This window comes from Prionailurus bengalensis, chromosome A1 (assembly GCF_016509475.1).
Source record: "Prionailurus bengalensis isolate Pbe53 chromosome A1, Fcat_Pben_1.1_paternal_pri, whole genome shotgun sequence".
NCBI lineage: Eukaryota > Metazoa > Chordata > Mammalia > Carnivora > Felidae > Prionailurus > Prionailurus bengalensis.
The window spans coordinates 227069434-227095904 of NC_057343.1; the positions used below are offsets into that span (position 1 = coordinate 227069434).

Genomic DNA, 26471 nt, shown 5'->3' on the forward strand with positions numbered 1-26471 from the left:
TTTGTTTTTTTTTTTTAAGGCTAGAAATGTTTTAAACTTTTAGCAAATAGGAAAAGAGTGATAGAAAAGTATAAAAAAACAAAGTGAAAAACCCCTACCAGCTTGTGATCCATTATTGGAGTTCTGATATATTTTCTTCTAGCCTTTTTGCATATATTTTTATACTTTTTGGTAATGAAACTTTTTGTTTTGAGATCACTGTAGCTCCACATGAATTTGTGAGCAATAATACAGAATGATTCCATATACCCTTTACCTACTCTTTCTCGATGATAGCATCTTGCAAAACTCAAGCACAATAGCGCAATCAGGGTCTTGACATAGAGTCGAGATGCAGAACCTTTCCATCAACGCTGGGACCCAGCATGTGGCCCCTTTGTAGCTACACCCATTACCCTCTTGCCCCCACTCCCTTCGTAACTTGTGGCAACCACCAATTTGCCCTTCATTCTCTACAATTTTGTCATTTCAAGAATATTCTGTAAGTGGGATCGTAGCCGGTGTAACCTTCTGGGACTGGCTTTTTCAGCTTTTGCCTTTTACACAAAAAGCTGCTATGAATGCTTGTGTGCATGTTTTTGTGCAAATGTAAGTTTTCACTTATATAGAAGGAATGCCCAAGAATACAGTTGCTTGTGTGTGTGTGTGTGTATCTGTGGGCACAGAGTTGCTGGTGTGTGTGTGTGTGTGTGTGTATCTATGTGCATGCATTTAAAAAAATAAACATAGGATTATATTATGTGTGTGCCTAGTATAATTTTGTCATAAATCAAGTTAGTATGATTGTAATGAAAAAATATTTGAGGCGCCTGGGTGGCCTAGTTGGGTCAGTGGCTGACTTCAGCTCAGGTCATGATCTCATAGTTCATGGGTTCGAGCCCTGCATTGGGCTCTCTACTGTCAGCATAGAGCCTGCTATGGATCCTCTTTCTGCCCCCCCACCCCGCACCCTTCCCCTGCTTTAGCATGCACCAGCTCGCTCTCTCTCTTTCTCTCTGTCTCAAAAATAAACATCAAAAAAATTTGTATAAAGCCATCTTTTTCTTTCTAAATTCTTCAAACATGGAAAGACTGGCTTAAGGGGCATGACTGTCTTGTGATATATACAAGAGAGCTTTCAAGACACTTCCTAGCACAGCTTAGGATCAAGTGTAATTTTTTTTCAGGCAGATTTTCCTAAAATTTCTTTTATGAATAAAAAAGCAGTACAGTTTAGCATTTAAAAGAAATATGTCCATAATTGTTCTGTAAAATCACCATTCCTAAATGTTGCCTATAAGTTCCGATTTCTTCTTTTCCATTTAATTTCCTTAACTAGCATGTACTAGTATGTTCTTTAATGTGTGTGAGCGTGATAGTCATTCCTCCCGACTCTGCCAACTCACTATAACAGTTAACTTTTTTCTCTCAAGTTCACCAGCAGAGATCAGGGCCAGGGCATCACCTAGACCTTCCAGGCTGGGGGCAGCTGCCCATGTGGACGAGGTAGTTGATTTTGCACTGCTCATTGTGTGGTAGGGCTCTGCTTCTCCACTGGCCGATGTCCTGTCCACAGGTTAGCTTCCTGCTGTTTTACACGTCTCAGATGCTTAAATTTATTTTATTTTTGAGAGAGAGAGAGAGAGAGAGAGAGTGTGCAAGCAAGTGGGGGAGGGACAGAGAGAGGAGGAGGACAGAGCCTCTGCACTGACAGTAGAGAGCCTGAAGTGGGGCTCGAGCTCGTGAACCGTGAGATCATGACCTGAGCTGAAGTCCGATGCTCACCTGACTGAGCCACCTAGATGCCATGAGACTACTCAGATTCATAATCTTCTTGGTCTGCCTGTGAAGTCTCGAGTATCCTCAGAAAGACTCATGTTCAGTGACCCGCCGAAGCTTCCTGTCCTTGTTGCGTTGTGTGTATCATTGCTGATGCTTTTGGTCGTGTGTTATTTGCGCACAGGAAGGCAGGAAGAAACCCTCCAATTTTTATTTAAGTTTGTTTGTTTATTTTGAGGGGAGGGGGAGAGAATCCCAAGCAGGCTCCATACTGTCAGCCCAGAGCCCCATGCAGGGCTCGATCTCACAAACAGTGAGATCCTGAGCCGAGCCTAGATCGTGAGTCAAACGCTTGGGACACCTGGGTGGCTCAGTCAGTTAAGCGTCCGACTTCAGCTCAGGTCATGATCCCTCAGTCTGTGAGTTCGAGCCCCGCGTCCGGCTCTGTGCTGACAGCTCAGAGCCTGGAGCCTGCTTCGGATTCTGTGTCTCCCTTTCTCTCTGCCCCTACCCCGCCCATGCTCTGTCTTTCTCTCTCAAGAATAAACGTGAAGAAAAAAAAAAAAAAAGACACTTAACCGACTGAGCCACCTAGGCGCCTGGAAACTCTCCAATTAAAAAAGTGTTTTTTTAATTTTGTTTTAGCGAGGGAGAACATGCGCATGAGGAGGGGAGGAGGGACAGAGAGGGAGAGAAGGACACTCCTAAGCAGGCTCCACTGGCAGCAGAGACTTGATCTCACAACCCTGAGGTCATGACCTGAGCCAAAATCAAGAGTCTGGTGCTTAACCAACTGAGCCCCCCAGGCGCCCCAGGAAGAAACCCTCCACTCTGGGGACAACACTGATTGTAGTGATTACGCCTGACGTGATTTAGGCATCGCTTTCCTGCGGGGTTTCTGGAAAGTCGGACTCCTTGAATTACATTTTGTAGTGAGCTGTCTTCTCTGTTTCCCTAGAAGAGCGATCGCGGGGTCATGTTTGACATCAGCTGTCTGTGATGATGAATAATAAGTGGAGACGTGTCAACCCCCACCTCAGGTCAGAGGCCAAGCGTCACTGCAGGGCACAGGAGGCCCCCCACACCCTGCCCCCGTCACGCCCCACTCCGCGGGTGCCCTGCGCTGCCTTGCCTTTGTCTCTGCTCTTCCCCGGCCGCCGTCTGTCCCACGTGGCTGGTCCCCACCATACCCCGGGAATTTCCTCTGCGCTGGCCCCCACCACACGGTGGAAATGGCTCTTTTTTCTCATTTCTTGGTGATCGGGAGACTCTTTGAACGACAGGCCGTTTATTGTATTCCCAGGGTCACCCTTGTTTTCCCAGGGGCCAGCTCACAGCCTGCCACAGATGGCAACCGAGGGAACTAGAAATGGTAAAGAAGTGAAACATAGCGGAATAAATGCCCAGGGTTCACAGCCAGTTAGTGGCAGAGCTGGAATGCAAAATGCTATCTCTGAACTGGTGACCCCCCCCCCCCCAGGTCTGACTGCACCGTGTGTGTTTTTCCACAGTCCCAAGGAATCAAATGCTAACTGTGCTGTGTGCCTTTGGGCAAGTTCCCTAGCTTCTCTGATCCTCTGTGAACTCATCCTCCAAAAGACTGAGCAACAGTGTGGCCTCCTCTGCCTCGGATCACATGAGGGAATATCCTCAGTGTGCCTGGTGCACACGGCCGGCCGTCACTGGGTGCCCTGTGCCTGTGCCCAAGCTTTTCCCTTACGCTGGTTTTGGCCCAGATGCCATGCACCCTGTGGCATCAGGCACTGAAAACTTGATGACAATTTAAATGGCTTAATCAGTGGCGCCTGGGTGGCTCAGTCAATTTAGTGTCTGACTCCCGATTTTGGCTCAGGTCATGATCTCGTGGTTTATGGGTTCGAGCCCTGCATCACCCAGCATCTAACCAGTGCAGAGCCTGCTGGGGATTCTCTGTCTCCCTCTCCCTCTGCCCCCCACGCCCCCCTCACTCTTTCTCTCTCAAAATAAATCACCTGAACGTCTAAAACATGGCTTCATCTCACAAACTATTTGAATCTCTGAAAAAGACAATCTCAATCTTTTATCTGTATTTAGTCGTCGGGTATCCAGAAGCTCACCCAGGGCAGATTCTAGTCACCAAACCCTTACAGATCTGTAAGGATCTGTACATCAACCTGTAAAGATGATTTTTCACCCCTGTGCCGTGTCACTAAAATGCTAAGTCTCTGACGAATGGGAGCTGAACGCAAGGGACCGTGGCCATTTCCTCCCTGCACTCTGGGAGAGTACTTTTACTTTTGATGAGATTTCCATGGAACTTTCTAGTGGACTTTACATTTTTGTGCCCCGTCTACTTTCTGCAGGCTCCCACGGCAGCAGCAAAAACAGGAGGCCACTTCCTCTTAGACTCCACAGTGCGCCTAAGGGCACCCGTCGCCACCGAGAGCCTTGAGTCAGAGGGGCTGGCCATGAGAAAGCTCGTTTTTGGTTGCCACGATTGCTCAATTTAGCCACAGGTCAGGAGGCAGAAGTCTTAACCTCTATCGTTGATCATCCTTTTAGTCATGAATTAATGAGTCAATAAATGAAAGAAAGTAGGAAACTGAATTAAGAGAGGCACCTCCAGAAGCGATGTTGAATCCAGAGAAAACCCAAACAAGGCCCACCGGATTTGGGCGAAGGGAATCGAAATAGAAGAAGGTATATGTTGGTTTTTCATCAGATAACGTACAAGTTGAGATTGTCCTGAAGTTTGTAGAACTGAATGTGTACCCCTCCCTTTTGCTCATTGCCTCGTTCACACAGCTAGTCTCCAGGCTCAAGTCTAAGGAGTCTGGGCTCCTCTGTGCAAGGACAATTGATTCATTTCCTTTTAGAACATTCTCTGTTCTTCCTTGCATTACGCCCCCCTCGTGGGAATAGGTGCCGTTTGTGGAGCCCTTGTTTGTGCCAGTCACTGTGACTTTTACCTACATTCCTTAGCTTTCGTGATAATTCCGAGTTGGGTGTTGCTATTACCATTCTTACTTTGCAGGTGGAAAAAAATCATGGGCCAGAGCAGGTCCAAGAACCTTGCTCACTTTCCTGAAACGATCGGAAGCCCAGATCCAGCAGAAATGAATCCAGCTGGATCTGCCTCCAGGCGTCTAAGGCCATGTTTTGGTCATTACCCCACCTTGCCTCTCCTTTCATGTTATAATCATTTGGAATTTTTTTTTAATGTTTATTTTTGACAGAGAGAGAGAGAGAGAGAGAGAGACAGAGCATGAGCGGGGGAGGGGCAGAGAGAGACGGAGACACAGAATCCAAAGCAGGCTCCAGGCTCCGAGCTGTCAGCACAGAGCCCGACGCGGGGCTCGAACTCAGAGACCGCGAGATCATGACCTGAGCCGAAGTCGGACGCTCCACCCACTGAGCCACGCAGGCGCCCCGTGTTATAATCGTTTTGAAAGCAAGGACCACTTATTCTGTGTTTATGCTGTGTTTATTGAGTCCGTGTAGTGGGCATGGGTGGCACTGGGGAACGAGGTAGGCATGCTCCTTGCCTTCGTGAAGCTTTCAAACCATAGTTCGCAACCCACAACAGACGTGAAATCAGTTTACGGGGTCACAGCCGGCGTTTAAAAGAAACAGAGTAGAAAGGATTGAGGTGCGTCGAACATTGCGACAAGTGTTTTATGAAACTGTGCGTATGGTAGTTCATGGAATAAAACCTTTTTAACTGTAGGTTGCGGTCAAATGAGTTAAAAGAGATTGACCTGAGGTCCTAGAGTGGGGGACCCACAGGGGGATTCTGAACACGTGAGATAATAGATAAGCGATTACAGGTTGTCCCGGGAGCTAGGAAGAGAGTACCCACAGCAGAATAAAGAGGAATCCGACGTGGTGCCCTTGACCTCATCGGCATCTTCTGGGAGGACCACCTTGGGGCTGAGGCCTCAAGGAAGGTAGCGGGATGTGCGTGGCCCCGACACGGGAGGGCCGCCCTGGACGGGGTAGGAACAAGAAAGAACTGGCCCATGAGCATCTGACCATGATACAGTACAGGTAGATCATATCTGTACGAACACATACAGAACAAGGGAGCACAAATATAAGCAAACCCCAATGCCTAGAAACTGTCATTATTTTCACCCCTACCCTTCTTAACTTAGGACAAATAAGAAAGAGCCAAAAACGAAATTGCAGAATAGTGTCATGCTGACCTTTGATGAACCCTATTCAGTGTTTTTCTGTCTTTGCTTCCAAAACGTTTTTATATTTGATGAAAGGTTTTGTTCATAGGCCTTGGCTCGTTCGCATCATTTTCTTCCTAGGATCTGTGTAGACCCCTGGTGGGTTGGCCATTCTAGACCAGGGTGTCTCCACCTGGCCCTCTTGACATTTGGCCTGAATAATCCTGTGGTGTTTCTGGCCATCAAAACTGTTTGCAGATAGGGCCGCGTGTTCCGCGGGTGGAGGAGGGGTGCTGAATTCAGAACCACTCTAGCTGAGGGAGCGCCTGGGTGGCTCAGTCAGTTAAAACGTCTGACTTTGGCTCAGGTCCCGATCTGGCGGTTCGTGAGTTCGAGCCCCACCTTGTGCTCTGTGCTGTCGGCGTGGAGCTCGCTTCGGATCCTCTGTCTCCCTCTCTCTTCCTCTGCTCATGTTCTCTCTCTCTCTCTCTCTCTCTCAAAAATAAACATTAAAAAAAAATACTCTAGCAGAAATTCTATGATGTAGTGAGATGAGGTTCCCCAGATTGAGAACGCCCTCTACCCCATCTGTTCATCAGGGGAGGACATGATGTATACATATACCCACATATACATAACTTGGTGTTACGGAGACTCTTGCATTCACGTGGTGCGAGTTTCCTTGCAATGTAAGTGCTATGCTAAGGTTAAAAGTAGATCGGGATGCCTGGCTGGCTCAGCCGGAAGAGCGTGCGACTCCTGATCTCTGGGGGGTGAGTTTGAGCCCCACGTTGGGTGCAGAGATGACTTCAATAAATAAAACTTTAAAAACTTTTCAAGGTAAAAGTGGATAGTAGCTCAGCTATGTTTTACTTAATTGACTTCAGACCTTGTGATTCTTCGTGTAGAAGCGGACCCAGCGTTAGGCAAGCCTTCTGAGTTGTTTTTCCAATCATGTTGATTGGTTTCCTTTGTTCTCCCATGCTTAATCCAGCCTGTCTTGTGACCCGCGGCTTGGATTTCTATAACAGGAGCTGTTTGTTCTGAGGCTGCATTTTCTCTAAATTGGTTTCCTGTCTATTAATCTTTCCATATTCTGTTCCATTTCTTAACCTTACCACCTTTCTCCTAGTATATGCTCCGATGGAGGAAGTCCGTTTATTCTGAATTGGATTTTTAGGAATACATTTTGGTATTCTGGCTGTTTGTTCCCAAAAAATTCCTGTAAAAAGAATCCCGTTCTGTAAACCTAGAGTTCTCCTGCTATTTGGGAAGAATCTTGTGCAACTAACACCCTCTTAATTGTTGCACGTAGCCGTGACTTTTGATGCTTCAAGGGACTCTCCTTAAAAATTTTGAATAAGACTGTGGCTGTCATGAATCCTTTGAAATCTTTCTAGATTAAATCAGGTGTTAATTCATCCAGTGCACATTAATACACTGAGTGCAGGGGGGGATCCCATCCCTTACCTCCGTAGGGTAACATCAACGTAGAGACCCTGTCAGTGAGGCTGTCCTCACATATTTAGCATTAAATAAGCCTTGGTGGTACTTGGTCCCTGTACCCTGATTTATGTCTTCATAAAGATTTGGGGCGCCTGGGCGGCTCAGTCGGTTAAGCGTCCAACTTCGGCTCAGGTCATGATCTCGCGGTCCGTGAGTTCGAGCCGCGCGTCGGGCTCTGTGCTGACAGCTCGGAGCCTGGAGCCTGTCTCAGATTCTGTGTCTCCCTCTCTCTCTGACCCTCCCTGCTTCATGCTCTGTCTCTCTCTGTCTCAAAAATAAATAAATGTTAAAAAAAAAAAAAAAAGATTCATGACCATGTGTGATAGTTACGTGTATATTTGGTTTTATTTTCTTCCCCTTGTTGGAATGTAAGCCATATTCCCAGGGCTTAGACCGCCCCAGTAAATATTTGCTCGGATGAATGCATTTCCTTAATTTCTCAGCCACTTATTTAGCATCTACAGTGCCCCACACACTATTCTAGAATCTTTGCAGATATTAGCCCATCTCTGAAGGGATGGTTATCCTTGCCTTTCCTTCACAAATACATTTTCTACATACCCTACTTCTCTGGGAGTGATCAGTATTTTGAGCAGCTGCAGTTGGCATAATGTTTTGGTCTTTTTTTTTTTTTTTTTCTGTTCGTCGTCTCTTATTTATGTAACTATTTGATTTTTTTTTTTAATGTTGATTTATTTTTGAGAGAGAGAGAGAGAGAGAGAGAGAGACATAGAATGTGAGTGGGGGAGGGGCAGAGAGAGAGAGGGAGACACAGAATCCGAAGCAGGCTCCAGGCTCTGAGCTGTCGACGCAGAGCCCAATGTGGGGCTTGAACCCACAAACCACGGGATCACAACCTGCGCCGAAATCGGACGCTTAACTGACTGAGCCACCCAGGCGCCCCTCTTATTTATGTAACTATTATCTGCCCTCTTGATTCTGTCTTCTTGAGGCCATGGGAAGGATTGGTCTAGTTCTCTGGATTTTCCCACTGCACGTGTCCCCGTTTTATAGCATGTTCCTGAAAACCTGAAGACAAATAAACGTATGAAGGTGGGAACTCTACAGTGTGTAGCCATTTCTGTCAGTGCCCGTGTGCCCCCCTCTGTATTTTGGCTCACGCATTGTCTTGCTGTTCCCAGGGCATGAAAAAAGACAACGAAATGTTTACAGATGACATGAGTATTTAGTTTCATGTATATAGACACATATATAAACACTTAGTGTCTAAGTATCGTGGGCTGTATATGATTATTTCCAAAAGGCAGACTCCATATAAATTCAGATGACATGTCCGTATTCTAAAACATTTCTGTCCTCAAATTCTGGAATTCTCGGCCTAGTCAAGCAGCAGGTAGGGCTGTTTCCACCGTGGGAGGGACTTGCCGATGGTGAGTCTCGGGGGAGTTCGAGCCGGAGCCTGTCGCGCCCACTCTGGTGCCTTGTCGTCTTTCCTGTGGGCACATTTTCCTGGGAACCTGGGGCAGCCACCCCGCCTGCTGTGTGGCAGGAGCTTTGAGCAAGCAGAGTGAGAAGAGCCGCCTCCCGTGTGCTCTGGGAGCAGAGAGGGGACACGGGGACTCTTTTCTGCCCTCCTCAGCTGGCTGGGAACTCACGGGGCCAGACAAGTTCTGCTTCCTCCCCCCACCGTCACAGTCACTGCAGGTGAAGACCCCAGTGCCAGCCCAATGGTTAGTGTTTCCAGAAAACCCGCCTGGATTAGCATTGTTGGCATGAGGCAAAGCTGGGGAAGGGCAGAGGGTTTTTTTTTTTTTTTAGCCGTTCACTTCTGGGATTTTCCAGATTGCCCCAAGACGACTTCTACATTTGACCTAAATCTCTGTTCCTTCAACGTTCCTCCATGAGTTAGGATGGAAAGTCAGTGTCTTAGAAGCATGCCTACGCTCTTGAATGTCCCTGTGCGTTTTCTTTAATACCTGTTATCCTGGCCGTGGCATACCCCACCCTGCACTCCCCACGCTGGCCCCAGGCCTGGCCTGCCCTGTAGGTGCCTCCGTGGCAGGGGGTGAGGTGGGGGGTTGGCTTCCTTGCCAGGAGGTGGGGCCGCTGGGGCTGGAGCATCTCCTGGTGGATGTGCGGCCAGGAAGCAGCTGGGGAGAGTGGCTCCTCTTGAGAAAGGATGGTTCTGGTGTCTGCCCTGGCCTCCAGCACTTTCTCAGGACTGGTTTTGACCAACTTTTGTGGTTCATGTGGCCGAAATGCCACGGCTGAAGTTTTATTTTTTTCTCTAGAAAAATAAAACATGCCCTTTTTCATGGCTACTGGAAACCATGGGATTGGTACTTTTGCTTTCCTTCGTGTGTCATTCTCTTTTGCAATAACATACTATTTGTTGCCATGTAGGCATCTGGTTGATATTTAAAAATAGAATTCCCCAGTCAGGAAGTTCTGCAGATACTCTTCCAGAAAGCCGTTTTGTGCATGTGCACATGTGAAGTACGTGTGCCTGTGAAGACTGTGCATTTTTCATGTTATTTAGGTCCTTTTTATATATTCATGTCTTTAAAGGATGAGTATTATAAAAGTATAAAGTGAATAATTATGGAGTAGACACCATAATCAAATGATTTGGTTATGTACGTGAGTTTATATGTAAAGCTGGCCAAACTTTGATCATCAGATGGGAGCTGACTTAATATGGTTAGTCCTTTTTTTTTTTTGTAAGATTCTGTTTTTAAGTAATCTCTACACCCAACATGGAGCTTGAACTTAAAATCCCAAGATCAAGACTCGCGTCCTCTACCAACTGAGCCAGCCAGCCAGGTGCCCCAACATGGTTAAGTCCTAAATCAAATCAGTGGCACAAAAGCATTTCAGAAATGCATGGAAATTCAGTAATCAGTCTTAAAATATCAGAATTCTGTCATGCACATGCTACCTACCGCGTGTATGCGGCACTCATCAATGGTGTTTGGAATTTTGAGCAAGGTAGACTATCGAGCAAACACCCCAGTTTTATTTTAAATCTGAGAAGGCGTTTGTTTGCTACATATCCTGGTGGAGAGGAGATAGAGTCCAAGGACATCTTTTTGAACATTCCTGGGAAGGTGCGTTCCACTCTTTGAACAAACGTGGAGACTGCCAGGGTGAATTTATGTAACACTTAAATTGAAGAGCTTTTATGATGAAGTTTTGAGATATGCTGTATGATCCCATGGGAAACATTATGCAGGGAAGCCAAATTATTTTCTAAAAGTTTGGTTAGCCAGGGTCCTAACCCTGGGATCCTACCCTACCCAGGGTCCTAACCCTTACTGATGTATAGTAACAGGAGAAATCTGCAGAGAAGTGAACTGTGAATTTAAGATTTCTGTGTCCTCCACGGGACGGCTAGTACTTGAGCTAATAATGTCTTTTAGGAATATCTAATAGCAATTGTCAAATGATTGCTTCCTCTAAAAATAGATAGGCGCACAGGGAAAATGAGAAAGTTCTCTGCAGTGTACTTTTTCTTGGCCAATTCAGGCTCTTGTTGCTAAAACTGGTACTGGGATCGTATTTTAAGGTGGGAGACGTCTGTGGAGAGCATTCGCCGCCGATAACTAAACAACTGAATTCATTCTGCTCCCAGGTGTTCACTTACAAGCAGAGCACAATTACCCACCAGAAGGTCACCGCCATGCACCCCGTGAGCGAAGAGGGCGTCGATGACATGGCCACCTTGACGGAGCTCCACGGGGGCTCCATCATGCACAACTTGTACCGGCGATATAAGAGAAATCAAATATACGTAAGTTCCAACTTTAAGTCTCTGTAAAAATCCCTCAGGTTTGAGTGAATGTTAATTTTTGTTTTCCGAGGGTGTTTTCTGGCCTTTTGAGAACCTCCAGTTAATCGAAGTCAGACTGTGTCTCTGGGTGTTTCACCAAACTGGAAATGTGGCTCGAGAAATCGTGTTCTCGCGTTTCTTGCCTTGATCGTTACTTTCTATTGGAAAGAGGTGATCTGACCTCTTTTTACGAGCGCATTCTGTTCGCGGTCCAGATCGGTGTTAATGAAAGTAGTATTTAGAAATCATTTCAAAAAGTCATTTCCGTGATACGTACTTTTTGAAATTAGAGTACGGAGATTAGTTGAACTGTCCAGGTGAGCCTGCAGACTTTATCTTTTTTTTCATCTGCCTGTTTCCAAGTCTTGATAATAAAGGGGGCAACTCTTGACACATGGGTTTTCTTTTCTTCTTGTCAAGTTCAAATTTATACAGGTTTGTCCCTAAAAACCTCAAGTTTTAGTATTGTAAAAACTCTTGATCTTTTAGTAATTTTTGTTCTTTAGCAGTTACGGTTAATTTTGCCAATATATTTGTGATTTTGATGAGTAGCATCAGCCTTCACAGCAAGCCAGCAGGTGCTAACGAAAACTCAAGACGGGCCTGCGTGGTATCCATGTTCCTCCAATTTATTTATTTACCCTTAGAAAGGGGGAGGAGGGCTGGGAAAGGAGGAGGAATCCGTTATGTGCAGGTTTACTGCTTAATTTTCCTCTGCTTTTTACATAGTGAGTTTCATGCTTGCCAGATTGACCTGACGTTCGCCGCGTGGTTTTAAACAGCCTGATCTAGAGAAATGCCGTGGTGTTCTCGTCCTCTGACTGGCTGAGCTTGCTTACACTCAGTCTTTAGATTATAGTAGTTTCCGTATGTTCTTCAGGAAAGGTAACATTTCTACGTGTTTACGTGAATGGCTGCCTGCTCTGTGCTATGTGTATGCCGGCAAAGCTCTGTTCTGTCCCCATGTCAAGAATCTTCAGGGGCGCCTGGGTGGCTCAGTCGGTTAAGCGTCCGACTTCGGCTCAGGTCATGATCTCGCAGTTCGTGAGTTCAAGCCCCGCGTCGGGCTCTGTGCTGACCGCTCAGAGCCTGGAGCCTGTTTTGGATTCTGTCTCTCTCTCTCTCTCTCTCTCTCTCTCTCTCTCTGACCCTCCCCTGTTCATGCTCTGTCTCTCTCTGTCTCAAAAATAAATAAACGTAAAAAAAAAAAAAGAATCTCCAGCTGACCAGCGAACTCCCTTCTTCCCAGGGAGTAGCCACTACATGTGTCCAGGTCACCACCCCTGTGCCTTTAGGAGTAAGTATTTGACACTGTCTCGTCATAGCAGTTTCCTTGCTCGGTTTGTCAAGGACTTATTTTGTCTTTCTTGAGCCAAGGACATTGCCAGGCACCTGGTAGCTGTGTAATCAATGTTTGAAAAATAAACACCAGACGTATTAGAAATAACATTCTAGTTGATGAGAAAGTGTGAGGCTAGATTTAAAAGTTCTTTATCGGTGTGTGCGTCTTGTAGGTATTTCGGGACTCAAACTCTTCTGTCTTTAGATACGAGGTCTTACTCTACATTCAATAGTCAGGAAAAATCCAATTGGAAGGGGGGAAAAACTACCAAAGGGGTTTAAAAGGCAGAGTCTTTAAAAAAGTTTTCCTAGGGGCGCCTGGGTGGCTCAGTCGGTTAAGCGTCCCGACTTCGGCTCGGGTCATGATCTCACAGCTCGTGGGTTCCAGCCCCACATCGGGCTCCGTGCTGACGGCTCAGAGCCTGGAACCTGCTTCTGATTCTGTGTCTCCCTCTCTCTCTGCCCCTCCCCAGCTTGCACTCTGGCTCTCTGTCTCTCTCTCAAAACTAAATAAACATTAAAAAAATTTTTTTTAAGTTTTCCTCCCCCTCTTTTCATGATGATGAGGATATTAAACCTGATAGCTGAATTGCCCACTAAAGCCTATGAATGGGATATTGGCCTTATTCCCTACAATGAACAACTTTTCCTCTCCCCCACCCCCGCCTTTTTTTTTTTAAGCTAATTTATTTATCTTGAGAGAGCGAGAGAGCGTAAGGGAGGGGTAGAGAGAGAGAGGGAGAGAGAGAATCCAAAGCAGGTTCCACACTGTCAGCCCGGAGCCCGACGTGGGGCTCAAACTCACAAACCACGAAGTCGTGACGTGAGCCAAAACTAAGACTCAGACGCCTAACCAGCTGAGCCACCCAGGTGCCCCTTTGTCCTTTGCTCCGAGGGAAAAACACAGGATTTTTGTACGTCAATTTGCAGGTCATTTCAGTTAATACTGCCCTCCTGCGCCTGCCTTGTGAGACTTGGATCATTGTATTATCATGAAGCAGCCACCTTGATTTTCTTATCGCTGAAGCTGTTTGGGGTGGAGACCACACAAGCCAGGCTCTGCCCCATCAAAACAAAACCACCCCCTGCCAGAAAAACCACCGCTTTCCTGCCTTTTCTCCCAGCTCTGAGTGATGCCTGGCTGTGTCTTTAAGAGGGAAAAAAAAATCACTTGTGCCACGGGTGCTGTATCTGTTCTCTATTGCTGGCATAAAAAATGGCCACCATTAAAACAGCAGGTGCTGTCCTATGGTTCTGTAGGTCAGTCGTCCGGCTGGGGTCTTGCCAGCCCAAAACCCAGGTGTGGGGAGGTCAGTGATCCTTTCTGGAGGCTGTAGGGGGCGATCTGTCCCCTGCTCCTTCTGGTCCTGTATGCGGTTCCAGGACCGAGGTCCCTGTGGTCTTGCTGGCTGTCAGCCAGGGCTGCTCTTAGCCTCTGCGGGCCCCCTTCTTTCACCCTCAGAGCCAGCAACAGTGGACCCAGCCCCTCTCGTGTTGCTATTCTCCCCTCCTTTCTTCTGATTTCTCTCTCTGCAGCCAAGACGTCTAGTTTTCAGGGATTCCTGCAGTTAGGGCCACCTGGATCCTCTCCCTGTCTCGGCGTTTCCAGCCTGAATCCTATCCCCACAGCCCTGTGCATACGGCAGAGTCACGGGTCCCGGGGATTCTGCGTGGACGTCTGGGGTGGGGGAGGGGCACGTTCTTCTGTCTACCGTAGGTGGCCTCCTGTGAGTCATGTTGTTGAGAAGGGACCCCCCCGTGGGTCTTCTCCGGCACTCTGGATCTTGCATTATTTTTATTTGTTGGCTTTCTCTTCCGAGTGGCAGGTGACACAGGTCGTCGGGGAGCAGACTCCTCTCCAGGTGGGAAGGTCTACTGTCTTGTGTGAAAAAGGACTTAGCTGTTTTCCTCCTTGGGGACCACCCTTACTGCCTGAGGACTTCAGCAGACCCCAGGAAGATATTTTTCCCCGCCGTTACCATCCTCCATTAAAATGGGGTAGACAGGGATGCCTAGGTGGCTCAGTCGGTTAAGCATCCAGCTCTTGATTTCCACTCAGGTCATGATCTCACAGTTTGTGAGTTCGAGCCCCACATTGAGCTCTGTGCTGATGGTGCAGAGCCTGCCTGGGATATTCTCTCTCTCTCTCTCTCTCTCTCTCTCTCAAAATAAACAAACTCAAAAAAATAAAATAAAATGGGGTAGACAGCTCTAAAGGGATAAATGCTCAAAGCAGACAAATCCCAGGTGAGCATGCTTTTCTCTACCCACCTTCTCTTGGGCTCTACATTAATAATTTAATCTGTGTGTCAGTTTTTTTTTTTTTTAATGTTCATTGATTTTTGAAAGAGAGAAAGAGAGAGAGCTAGCTGGGGAGGGGCAGAGAGAGGGAGACAGAGAATCTGCAGCAGTCTCCAGGCTCTGAGCTGTCAGCACAGAGCCCGACGCGGGGCTCGAACTCACAGAGCGTGAGATCATGACCTGAGCCGAAGACGGATGCTGAACCGACTGAGCCACCTGGGCGCCCCCGTGTGTCAGGTTTTTAATTTATGTGTTTTAAAAGGTCAGATGTCATAACCCCCATATCTGACGGACTCCTTTAAAATCAAGCGACAAGGGGAAAGTTTCTGGAATGTCGTTACCTTTGTACCTTTCCCCCATCTTAGTCGTCTGTACTACGAGGTCTTTATAAAGCTCCTGCCTGGAGCTTGGAGCTTGGCCCTGGGCTCTTGAGGACGGGAACGGAACAGACTTGTCTGTCACTGTGTGGGTCTGCATGACCCTAGCCTCGCCACTCGTCCTTTTGGGACCTGACCCCTGGTTAGGGCAGCTCTGCTCTTGGCATGATTGCCTTGCGCGGGCCCCTTCCTTCGGCCCTAATGCCGGATTGTTTTCCTGGAACTTGAAGTTTCTGGTGCCTGAGGCTCCGCTTCATCTTTCCCACCCTCTGGCAACTTCTGAGACCCGAGCCCTGCTTAACACTACAGCTCCCAGCCTGGGACCTCGTCCCAGACTCCCCCCTCAGCCTCTTTGCCGTGGGCTTCCTGCCACAGAGACTGTCCCCTGATTGCTTCTCCTCAGGAGAGGGTCTGACGAGGGTCCCGCATTCCTCTGTCTCTTCCTGCCACTCATGAGACCGGGTGAGGACAGATACCCGCACTTGTAAGTTCCGAAAGACAGAGGAGAGAGGAGCATGTGTTTATGGGACAAAGAAGAGGTAGGGAGAGGTAACCTGCAGGTGGGCGAGAAAGCCTGAACTGGTCGTGAGACGCCCTGTAGGGCGAGAGGAGGTGACAGGAATGACACTTGAGAGGCAGGGATAAGAGTGGGTCAGAAGGAAAGGCTCGAGGACGCCACACGTGCAGATGGAGAGACGAGAGTGAATTCAGTGCGATGGCCTCAGTCGGGGCAAGTCCCTTTGCTCATGGAATCCGGTGTGCTGGGGACCGTCGAGCAGTCAGGTGGGAGGGGCAGGCCGGGGTCAGAATACCCTTAAAGCAGTGAGCCTCAGCCGGGAGACCTGTTCCCAGGGGACATTCGACACAATCTGGAGGGCATCTCTGGCTGCATAGCCAAGGCAGAGGATGTAACGGTATCTAGCAGGTAGAGGTCAGGGGTGCGGCTGACATCCCACCACAAAGGGTCCTCTGGCCTGAGATGTCGGTCCTCCCGAGGTTGAGAGGCCTTGATCGGCTGACAGTCCGTCAGAAGCGTCTGGGCTTGGTGGCACCCAGACCACCCCGTCTTTGCCAAAGGGTTTTGAAGAGGGGGTTTCCCCAAGGAAGAACTCAGACGTGTTGATGGCGAAGCGCTGTGATATGGGCCAGGGAGGGCAGGTTGGCAGAGAGAGTGTCGCGAATACGCCGGGACAAAGAGACGGAGGGGGTCTCGCCCGGAGCGGGGCGGGGAGAGTCGGGAGCCAGAGAAGAAGGAGCTAGAAGTGTGGGGCACGAGGGGTGCGTGGGGGCCTTGTGAAGCCCCCGTGGCCGTGAGAACTTGGCGCTGAGGGTCCCGGCAGCCCCTCCAGGGGAGGAGCGTGGGGAGAGGACGGGTTGGTTTCGGACCCCTGTCTTAGCGTGTCGTCTGGAGCCTGACTCGTTTCGGATTGTCAGGTACCCAGCGTCTAAACACGGTGTCGACAAGGGCAGATGAGGTTTTTCTGTCGTGTTGCACGTCAGCCCAGGGTCTGCCAGGCGGGCTCCGTGGTGCGGCAGATTGGTCTGCAGCCACACGGAAGAGAAGCAAAGGGAGTGCCGGGGTTTGTCGCGCTCTGGGTCAATTGCACGGGGGAAGCTCCTCCCCCAGCCTCTAAGGAATGGCTCAAAACCACATCAGGGAGGGAGCCGCAGGGAAGGGCAGGGCTCCTCTGCAATTATGGCCTCGGGGATGGCTCCAGAGGAAGGAGGAGGGGGGACACCCAGCCCGCCTGTCCCCTCGTTGGGCTTGCCGAACCCACAGCACAGACATCAGGATCAGACGAGTCCGTTTGGAGAAGCTGGGGCCGGGCCCAAAGATGAACGCTTCTGTAGGCACAAAAGATTGTTTGTAGGCACAAAAGCTAACGTGTTTTGGGGGGTTTCAAAAATACCTCCCCTCTGCTCGGGTGCCGTTCCAGACCGAGTCGGTAAGTGTGGCCTGACCATGTTCCGAGTGAGCTCGGAAGCCGGCTTCTTCCCGCCCAGCGCAGCGTGTTCACGGTCAATAGCTGGCTGGGGACTTGGTGACTGCAGCCGGCAGGTGGAGGGCGTTCACCCGTGGGGAAGCCCCGGGCCGTCTGTACTGGTGGAACTGGGCGTGGGATGGGGTTGGAAATCCAAGTCCGCGCGTTGTTTCCTTGCATTGAGTTTCCCCAAAGTAGCCCCCACTGGGGTGGGGGGGCCTGGGGGGGATTCATTTCTGTCCCTTTCCAAAGCCAGTGTCCCGTACCCACGTGCCTCTCAGGGACGCAGGGATGGCCTTAAAACCGGATGGCCAGTCCTCCCTCATACCAGGAACGGCTGAACCCAGTGTGGTTTGTCTGAGGCGTTTTTTCACATGAAATCAAAACTGATGTTGCCAGAAAATGATGATCACCCATCTGCCTTGACCGTATGTATTTTTAAACTTTGCCGAACGTTGGTACGCTTGAGTGGCCACTTCCGTATCAGCACATGAGGTTAGGAACGTTGTTTTTTGATGTTTTCTCTTCCTTTCCTGCCTCTCTTTCGAAGGTCAGATTCCTTTGACCAAGGAGGGAATGTTGGCCCGAAGGTTACTCCCATTAAATGGAAGTGTCGCTTCTGAATTTCAGAGCTTGACTGCAGCATCGAGTGAAGTTTCCGACTAACTTGCCATCTGGTTTTCAACTAACCTGAATGCTTCACAGTTTGTTTTTAATTGTGTAAAAATGTTTTCAATGGTTTAATTGGATAATGACGGCAAGCAGTTGTGTTTGTTTTTTGTTTTTTGTGTTTTTATGTAGAAGGTAGTGGACTTAGAGCGCTGCAACATGCTTAAAACACGAATTTATTTGTGGTCAAATCACGTGCCCCCAATATAGCTACGTCAATGTCGCCCTTCCCGTGGGCCGGGCTGAGCGCTAACCTCCAAGGACGCAAGAGTACTCTTGTTCACAGGAGTTGCTGCTTGAAAGATTGGATAAATGAGAGATCCCGCCTCTCGAAGACCTCACGGTTCCTTGGCGAAGACAGACACAGGCACACCATTGACCACTGCTCAGGGTGCGGTGCGTGTGATAGAAGTACTTTGGAACATCAAGACCGGGCACCCAAAGGAGAAAAGAAGGAAAGGGTCAGAGGAAAGTGATGCCCGGGAGAGGCACTAGTTTGGCCGAGAGAGAGAGAGTGGCTCATTTCCAGCAGAAGATTGCCACGTGCCAAACACGTGGGCCAGTAGGGTGCGTTTGTCCAACTGTGGGAAATCAAGATGCTGAAATCACTGTGGCGGGCAGCTGCCCGGCAAGATGGTCGGGAACAGGTGAGGAAGGGCCCCGTGTATACGTGAACGAGTTTGACTAGATCTGTGAAGGCCGCGTGGGACGACTTTAAACAGGAGTTCTGGGGGAGCTCACTCCGCCTGCGAGGTGATGGATGAGTGCGGGACGTATCCAGCCTAGGAGGAGAAAGTTGACCAGCTAACTCGATGGGAAACGATGGCGTTCCACACCAATCCTGAGAGAGTTTGAGTATGAAGCATACCGAGAGGAAGAATGCAAGTGTTTGAGAGGGTGGGGGCGGGGGGCCGATAGAGTGAATTTTTGTAGGATGGCTCCTCGATTTCTGGATTAACCATTGGGTTGACTGTGGTGCCTTTGTCAAGATGGCACTGAGAAGAAATGGGTGTTTGGGGGGAGCTTAGCCTCGTCCATGTGAGTTGGAGCTAAGGGTCATCCAAGTGAAGATGTCCAGTGGGCCGCTGAGTGTGTGGATCTGTGATGTAAAACTGAAGCTGCATTGAAGGTGAAGGTTGAGGAAGTAAGTTATTGGCATCTTGAGCTGTGATGACCAAAAGGGAAGGAAAGAGGAGAAGGGTGTATGGGAAATAAATCTCCTGACGACCGCCACCTCTTAATCGGTTTTCCCTTTAGCAGAGTATGGCAGGGCCCTGACTAGCTGATTTCTGTAACGCATTTCAGATGATCTGTTCCGTATCCAGCTACGTTCAGGATCACATGGGGAAAAGCAAGTTGTGGTTTTTATCCTCATTAACAAAAACGATAAATACCTCTGATTTATGTAGTACTCTCACATAGCAGTCAGGTGGGGGTCATCAGAGGATATGTGGTTAGACTGACCAGAAGCGTAGGCCCGGAGGGGTTAAGCAGTGTTCTGGGGCAAGGTGCTCTGGGCTAAGGACTTCTGGGTTCTGATGACCAAACTTTGTCGCATAGACCATTTGTTCCCATGTTTGAACAGTGCCTTCTTTTTTTTTTTTAATTTTTTTTTTCAACGTTTATTTATTTTTGGGACAGAGAGAGACAGAGCATGAACGGGGGAGGGGCAGAGAGAGAGGGAGACACAGAATCGGAAACAGGCTCCAGGCTCTGAGCCATCAGCCCAGAGCCCGACTCGGGGCTCGAACCCAGGGACCGCGAGATCGTGACCTGGCTGAAGTCGGACGCTTAACCGACTGCGCCACCCAGGCGCCCCTGAACAGTGCCTTCTTAATGGCAGCATGGATCCCTCCATATCTCAAAGCATCTGAGGCCCCTGGGTCACTTTTCATTTTCTTCGTCACCCCCGGTCCTTTTGGAGGGAGATGGGATGCCAGGCAGGACACCCTGATGGCCTTTCGAAAATCTTGAGTTGGTGGACTTTGGATTGAAGAGATGCCGTGAGTTTCTTCCAACGTGTTTAAGCAGTATGTGCGACAGCCGTTCCAGATTATTAAAACGGGCAAGGAAATGTATTCTTTGGGGAGTTATGTGGAACTTTTGTGACTAGAAAAATGTGTCATGTGCTTCAAAGTAGAATGGTCTGTTTCTGAAAAGCTGTGAAAATGACCAAGCTATTTATTCTTGTGGAATTTGGAATCCAGTATGGGGAGACCAGTCGTAGTCCTGGTCCTGCCTCATGTTTGAGAGTTTCATGTGTCCACAGTCTGAAACCGCATGGGGTGGTGGTGGCCATTTGTAGAGCAGTACTGATACCTTTTTATAGAGTGATAAACGCTACGACACGTAACCAGTGTGTGTCACAGCTTTTAGAATTTCTTACCACATGTGACCTTTGCTTCACTTGGCACTTAATTTACCGCCAGGCTCTTCTTTGACCCCCTTCGCTTGCAGGTCACCATTTTTACTAATACTGATGAATCTCTTATCCACGCAGCCTTTGTTCTAGGGATAAAATTACCCAGGCAGAGTGGTATGTTTAAGGAAGTGGGGGAAAGATAAGAGGTCTTGGGCAGTAATTATTTTTGCTGATAGACCTCTAAGATTCCACCTGACTCGTCCTTCTTTCAATAAGCTGTTAGGAACTATTGCTGTCGTCCCCATGTTGTTTCGTACTTCTGTTTTATGGAGGTTCAAACGTGGGCGCGAACGGTGAAAACTCACTAAGTAGCTGGAGCCCCCCCCCCCGCCCCCGCCCCCCAGCTTCCACAACTGTCATGAGAATAATTCGTTAGGACTCAAGCTGTTCTCTCACCTTTTGGGAGCGGCTCAGACTGTCTTCCTAAATATCCCAGTGGGTGACCCCCAGAGATGGTGGGATTTGGTGGAGAAGGGTTTTCTAAGCAGGAGACTTGTCCTGTTCAGCAATTCCCGTGGCAAGCTTGGAGCTTGGATTGGACATGCCAGGCCACGGTGGGAAATCAGTGAGGAATGGGACATTTGTGACATCTAAGCAAATGAGGCCAGGGCGGGGGATGGAAGGGAAGGAAGGAGGTTCTGGGGTTCATGGAAAGTGAGGCGTATAAATGTGGAGGCATTGGTCACGGGTGATGAGGTGGACAGAGTCTGGGATAATTCCCGTCCGGATGTGGGTGAGTGGTAATGCGGGCCACCGCAGGCCCACAGTGTGGGACGCCGGGAACCCGGGGTCCTGTCCTCGATTTCATCCGCTGGCCCTGTGACTACAGGGGCAGCACTTACCTTTCCCTCATCTGTCAGAGGAGGCAGAACAGTGGCCTCTGGCCTGCCCACATCTCGAGGTTACGTAGGAGCAGATGAGGGCTGCGGAGATGTGTCTCCGTGGGTAGGATTGTCTTTGCCCCACAATTGCGAAATGTCAGATAAAGTTGTGTTGGAGACATGTGGGCTTAATTGTCGTTTAAAATCTGTTGACAAGCCTTTTAAGAAGTGACTTACTTAGGCCATTAGTGAGAAGGTGAAATATAAAACTTGTGCATTCATGTTGGAAGAGCCTGATTAACCCCTGATGCCAAATGGAGACACTTATATTAGGGAGGCATTTTGAACTCTAAATGAAGATTTCCTGTCGTCTTAAAAAAAAATTTAAAAATTGAGTTCTCAGTCTATACCAACCAGACACATTTTACATATTCTTTGTTTGTTTTTTGTAAAGAGATTTCAAAACAGTACATGGGGAGAGATGGGCAATAGAGATTTCAGATGGAATTTTTTGTTGGTTTGTTTTAAGTAGTCTCCACACCCAGCGTGGAGCCCAATGTAGGTCTTGAACTCAAGACTGTGAGAACAAGACCTGAGCTGAGATCAAGAGCCCGATGCTTAACCAACTGAGCCAGCCAGGTGCCCTGTTAGATTATTGAGTTTAGGCTCAAATTCAGTCTGGCTGTTTGCTATCAATGTTGGTATGTGGGATTCCCATCCGTTGAATATACTTTCAGCCACAACCTGTGTAGTTATTAATCTCCGAACTCGAATCAGATTATGTCGCCCCTGGAAACCTGCGTGCCTTTCATTCTCTCCCTTACTAAACGGTCTGTAATTTGTCACCAGAATATTTTTCTCAACTTGGGTTGAAATTGGAAGGCGCATATGCCTCTTGTTACTACCCTTAATTCTGTGCTTGTTTTCAGATCGCTCCCCGATACTATAAAAAAGAGATTAACGTATTCTATCAGCACCAAAATTCTCGTATCTTTTTAATTTTTAAAATGTTTAGCTGCGATCAAATACACATAAACTTTGTCATCCTGACCATTTGAAAGTGTATACTTCAGTAGCGTTAAGTATGTGCACATCGTTTTGCATCTTTTAGAATGCTTGCAACTTCGAAAACTGGAACTCTGTTCCCATTAACTTCTACATTCCCCACTCGTCAGCCCATGGCAACTGCCTCTCTCCTTTCTGTTTCTATGAAGTTGACTACTCTAGGTACCTCGTTTCAGTGGAATCCCACGATAGTCGTCCTTTGGTGACTGATTTATTTCACTTAGCGGAACGTCCATGTTGTGTGTGTCAGAAATTTCCTTCCTTTTTAAGGCTGCATAATACTCCAGTGTATGTGTGTATCACAGTTTGCTTATCCATTCATCCATTGGTGGATGCTTGGGTTGCTGACACCTTTTAGCTACTGGGTAGTATTTTTTATATGCTCTGTAGAATGCAAAGTTTGAAAACCCATTCTTCCCTCAGGAGTACGGCAAAGAGAACAAGAAAGTGCTTGGAGAACATGCATTTAAGGAAAATCTGGAACAGATTCAAGACCTGTTATAAATGTGTGTAGCTTAGCTCTCTGTGCTTAGAGTATTTAACATGGTCTAAACTGTAGGGATTTTCTCTTTCTTTCTTTCTTTCTTTCTTTCTTTCTTTCTTTCTTTTCTTTCTTTCTTTCTTTCTTTCTTTCTTTCTTTCTTTCTTTCTTTCCTTCTTTCTTTTGTTCTTTCTTTCTTTCTTTCTTTCTCCCCTCCCTCCCCTCCCCTCCCCTCCCCTCCCCTCCCCTTCCCTCCCCTCCTCTCCTCTCCTCTTCCTTGTAGATTATGTGTTTTATATGCTGGAAGCCTCAACCACAAAGTGGAAGGGGCCCAACGGGAGTGCCTGCATTCTTAGAGTCCTGTTGGAATATAGCCATATGCCAAGAGATGCTTGATCTTTTGAAATCGGATGCAGCAATTTTAGCCTTAAGTGCTCTCTCTGCGCCCATCAAGAAGGGTCCTGAACATTGTGGGGACAGAGGAATTCAACCCTTCATCTGGCGTAATGATACAGATGTGTGCATGGGGTGTGAAGCATTGTCACATGGTTAAGGACACGTAGCTGCCAAGGGGCTCCTCACTTACTTGGATGGTGAAAGGTTTCAGCGGTCGAAATGCACATCGTTTTGAATGTGTGTCTCATTTCCCGCAGTGTGTGGTGTGTGCCGTGCAGAGTAAAATAAAAGCCTGGCTTGGTGGCTTCCATCGCCTGTACAGCAAAACGATCCGTCTGCAAAGAGCACAGACCCTCCTAGCACCTTCAGCCGCTCCTCTCGTGGAGGAACCGGAGGAACAGCAGTTTCGGAAGGAGACGCCCTTGAGATTTGGGGCCACCCTCAACTGGTGCTACGTGGGGCGCGTGGCAAGGTCGAGAGGCCGCAGTGGGAGCAGTAGTCGGGAGCTCCGATCCGGGGCGGGGTTAGTGCACGTAAGACTGTGTCTGCCTCATTCGGTGCGGGCATTGTTTTCATAGGCTGAGAGACGGAAAAAGGCCAAAAATCCTTAAAAGAGTAAATTAGGTTCACTAACCTGGGTTTGGGAACACAAAGGCACGTGCTATATAGGCTTCCAGAAGTATTCCATCAACATGGGAAAAATCAGGCATTCTTGTGAAAAGGGATGAAAGTCTATTTTTTGTAATATTTATGGGGAACTTCTAATTTCTCAAGAATGTGTAATAAAGAACCACATTTTCTTTTTCTTTCTTTTTTTTAAATAAAGTTTACTTATTTATTTTGAGAAAGTGAGCAAGCAGTCGGCGAGGTGGGAGGAGAGAGAGAGAGAGAGAGAGAGAGAGAGAGAGAGAGAGAGAGAGAATCCCAAGCAGGCTCCACGTTGCCAGCATGGAACCCGATGCGAGGCTCGAACCCACGAACCGTGAGATCATGACCCGAGCTGAAACCAAGAGTTGGACGCTTAACCAGCCGAGCCACCCAGGTGCCCCAGGACCAGTTTTCTCGATGGCAGTTCACTAGATTGAAAGACGAGGGACGTGTTTCCGCATCTTGCTGTGAAAATCAGACACGGAGGTCAATATTGTTTCGGGAAAAGTGTGCTGCAGCTGTGTGGCAGTGATTGTGCTCGGTGGGGAGGATGTCATGATGCATTAGTGGGTCCGCCGTGCGTGACCACCGATGGAGTATTTGCCAGTTCTGCAGACGGCTTTTCTGTTGCACAAATGCTTGTTCAGAGTTCCTGGCTTCCCTTCCCCTCTAGAATCGCTGCGGGTTGGGGATGGGGATGTCTTAGCTACCAACCACACTGTTCTGAAACACTTTACAGACTGCAATGCGAGTTACGTAAAAGCAGGCCTAAGACCATTTGGAATGTTCCAACTTGATCTGCGCTAACAAGCTTCTAATGCCCTTGGATTCCCTGCCCCCGTACAAAAACCGTGTCATCCACACTTCCGGGATGAGTGATCTCTTAAGTGATACTGCATGACCATTGGGGTGGCCCAACCAGGAGGGGACAGCGGGCCTACGAGATTGTGACCAAGAGAATCACTTTCAAAGTCAAGCGTTTGTAAAAAGGTTATGATACCCTGAATGAGTAAATCGATACTTTCTTAAGGCTCCTGGAGGGACGCCTGGGCAGCTCAGTCAGTTGAGCCTCCGACTGTTGATTTCGGCTCAGGTCAAGATCTCACACACAGTTCGTGAGTTAGAGCCCCGCGTCAGGCTCTGTGCTGACCGAGGGATTCTCTCTCTCCCCTTTCTCTCTTCTCCCCCACCCTGCTCTCTCAAAGTAAATAAACGTAAAAAGAAAAGACTCACCTTAAAATTGTCTAACAATTGTTCAAACACGAGCAGGGTGTGCAAAATTTTCAAGACGTGGGCTGGGCATATCATTTTTCAATTTGTTTTTGTGTTATTTTTCTTTTTAAGTAGGCTCTCCCCCCACCATGGGGCTTGAACTCAGAATCCTGAGCTCAAGAGTAACAGTCAGGCGCCCCAGGGCGTATCATTCTTCTTTTTTTTTTTTTTTTTTTTTTTAACGTTTATTGATTTGGAGACAGAGAGAGACAGGGCATGAACGGGGAAGGGGCAGAGAGAGGGAGACACAGAATCTGAAATAGGCTCCAGGCTCCGAGCTGTCAGCACAGAGCCCGACGTGGGGCTCGAACTCACGGACCATGAGATCACGACCTGAGCCTTCGTGAGATCACGAAGTCGGCCGCTTAACCAACTGAGGCACCCAGGCGCCCCCGGATCATTCTTTAAAAAGTGTGTTGTTAACGGGTTAATATCCTAATATTAATTTAATGTGCAGTTTGATACTGTGTGGCTTTTATATTTTACTTGTAACTGAGAAAGAGTATTGCAGTGTGTGCCTGCTGAGCTGTTTTAAGAGGGAAGCCGTTAGTGTCTTGATTTCTGCCAGCGGAGGGAAAAAGTAAGAACGTATCTCACAGAAAAATGAACAGTTTTGAGATTCCCAGATGCAGAGTAGTCAGGGCACCTGGCTGGCTCAGTTGGAAGAGCATGTGACTCTTGATCTGGGGGTCATGAGTTTGAGCCCCACATTGGGTGTAGAAAGTACTTAAAAATAAACGAACTTTAAAAAATATGCTTAAAAATAATCATTCCGCTACCAAAAGGTAGAAACAGCTCTGACATTTTAGGCAACGTAGTGGAAGGGGCTAAGACACCCAGAGCCTCAACACCGTCTGCCTGCCCGCTTTACCTCTGCAAACAGTTGACATGAAGGAAGGCACCAGTGCCTGTGGTCAAAGCATTGACGGAAGACATACGGCCTCCTCCAGAGAACCAAGTCGTTCTCTGTTGTCCTTTAGAAGTAGGAGGCTTGGGCACCCGGGTGGCTCACTCAGTTGACCGTCTCTTGGTTTTGGCTCAGGTCATGATCTCACGGTTTGTGAGTTCGAGCCCCAAGTCGGGCTCTGCACTGATAGTTCAGAGCCTGCTTGGTATTCTCTCTCTCTCTCTCTCTCTCTGTCTCTTTCTGTCTGTCTGTCTGTCTGTCTCTCTCTCCTCTCTCCCCCCACCCCGTGCTTGCATGCTCACACGCTCTCGCTCAAAATAAACATAAAATGTATGTTTATGAGACTTTCCTTCCCCAGAGGAGAAAGCAGTCCCGTATGTATGGCCAAATCTTGCCTACAGTGCTCTGGCAGGGGAAGATGGGCTTTCTAGAGAGTTGAGGTTTCCAAAGACCTGAACATTTACCCATTAACGTGCTATGTCTTCTTCTGTTAATTGAGGTGAAATTATCATAACTGAAAAGGAACCACTTTAGAGTATACGATTCAGTGGTATTTCGTACACCCACAGTTCTTGTACAGC

General features: G+C 48.1%; 1 protein-coding gene across 3 annotated transcripts in view; it reads left to right on the plus strand.

Moving 5' to 3' along the window:
* MYO10 (myosin X) overlaps positions 1-26471 on the plus strand; it is a 229235-nt gene that overhangs the window by 87759 nt on the left and 115005 nt on the right. For all 3 annotated transcript variants that reach the window (XM_043600872.1, XM_043600881.1, XM_043600890.1), the window contains exon 3: positions 11011-11169. In XM_043600872.1, the coding sequence (XP_043456807.1) occupies positions 11011-11169 (159 nt within the window). The remainder of the gene's footprint in view (positions 1-11010; positions 11170-26471) is intronic.